This window comes from Athene noctua, chromosome 1 (genome assembly GCF_965140245.1).
Source record: "Athene noctua chromosome 1, bAthNoc1.hap1.1, whole genome shotgun sequence".
NCBI classification, from domain to species: Eukaryota; Metazoa; Chordata; class Aves; order Strigiformes; family Strigidae; genus Athene; species Athene noctua.
The window spans coordinates 206,212,800-206,214,095 of NC_134037.1; the positions used below are offsets into that span (position 1 = coordinate 206,212,800).

General features: G+C 57.1%; 1 protein-coding gene across 1 annotated transcript; it reads left to right on the forward strand.

Annotated features, from left to right (window-relative positions):
* Positions 1 to 237: 237 nt before the first annotated feature.
* Positions 238 to 1,296, forward strand: LOC141972806 (G-protein coupled receptor 183-like). The gene has a single exon (XM_074930828.1). It carries the CDS (start codon positions 238 to 240, stop codon positions 1,294 to 1,296), a length of 1,059 nt encoding a protein of 352 aa, XP_074786929.1.

The following is a 1,296-nucleotide window of genomic DNA, read 5'->3' on the forward strand; positions in this document are numbered from 1 at the left end:
GAAGACAATGAGTCACAGCCTTTGTTGAGACACTCGCACCGAAATCACAAGAGATGCGTTTTTCCAAATGACTCGAGCTGTGTGCTGCCACAGGGGTGGCAGGGAGCAGGGGACAGGCTTTTTGCTTCGTGACAAGAGCCGGCCCTATGGGCGCCGCTCCCATTATCAATAAGCTGCAAGTTTCATGTCTGTTCTTATTCCAAGGGAGGGGGCAAGAGCCCGTGAGGCACCACGGAAATGGCTGTTGCGGAGGACGTGTTCCTGCCCGCCAACCTCACCTACAGCAACCAGAGCAGCTGCAACGTGCACAACCACCACTTCTCTGCCAAAGTCACCTTCTCCCTCTTCTACACCGCCCTGCTGGTGTTTGGCGCCTGTGGGAACATCCTGGCCCTCTGCATCACCTTCCAGCGCAGGAAGAAGAAACTCAACTCCACTGACCTCTACCTGGTGAACCTGGCCCTCTCTGATGCCCTCTTTACCCTGGCATTGCCGGGCAGGATTGCCTACTACATCCTGGAGTTTGACTGGCCCTTCGGAGACTGGTTCTGCCGGGCCACAGCCTTCATTTTCTACATGAACACCTATGTGGGCATCTACTTCATGACCTGCATAAGTGTGGACCGCTACATCGCTGTGGTCCGCACCAGGCACCCCAGCAGGATCCGGAAGATGAGCCGTGCCAGGGGAGTCTGTGTCCTCATCTGGTCCTTGGTGTTCCTGCAGACAGCGCCGCTGCTTCTGCGGCCCATGACACGGAGGATGGGGGACAAGCTGACATGCATGGAGTACTTCAACTTCGAGGAGATTCCCAAGCTGCCCTACCTGCTCCTGGGGGCCTGCGTACTCGGCTTCTTCCTGCCCGTGGGCATCATCTTGGTGTGCTACGTGAGGATCAACCTCAAGCTCTGCCAGACAGCCAAGGAGAACCCGCTGACGGTGAAGAACGGGCATCACCGCCGGGCCTTCACTGTCATACTGGTGGTGCTGCTGGCCGTTCTGCTCTGCTTCAGTCCCTACCACCTCAACATTGTCCAGTTCATGGTCAGGAAGATCCTCTACCATCCATCCTGCCGTGAGCAGCAAGCCTTCAAGATGTCCCTGCAAGTCACTGTGGCATTCATGAACCTCAACTGCTGCATCGACCCCATCATCTACTTCTTTGCTTTCCGGGGCTACAAGCGGAGGCTGCTCCGCATCTTCAGGAACAGCGGCTCGATGGCCACCTCCTCCACTGCCAAGACCCCCTCTGACAGCAACAGCAACAGCCAGCCACATGGCTCCATCTCCGTCTAG

Excerpts from the sequence above, each read along its gene's own strand:
- LOC141972806 (XM_074930828.1), top strand. The coding sequence starts at position 238 with ATGGCTGTTGCGGAGGACGTGTTCCTGCCCGCCAACCTCACCTACAGC.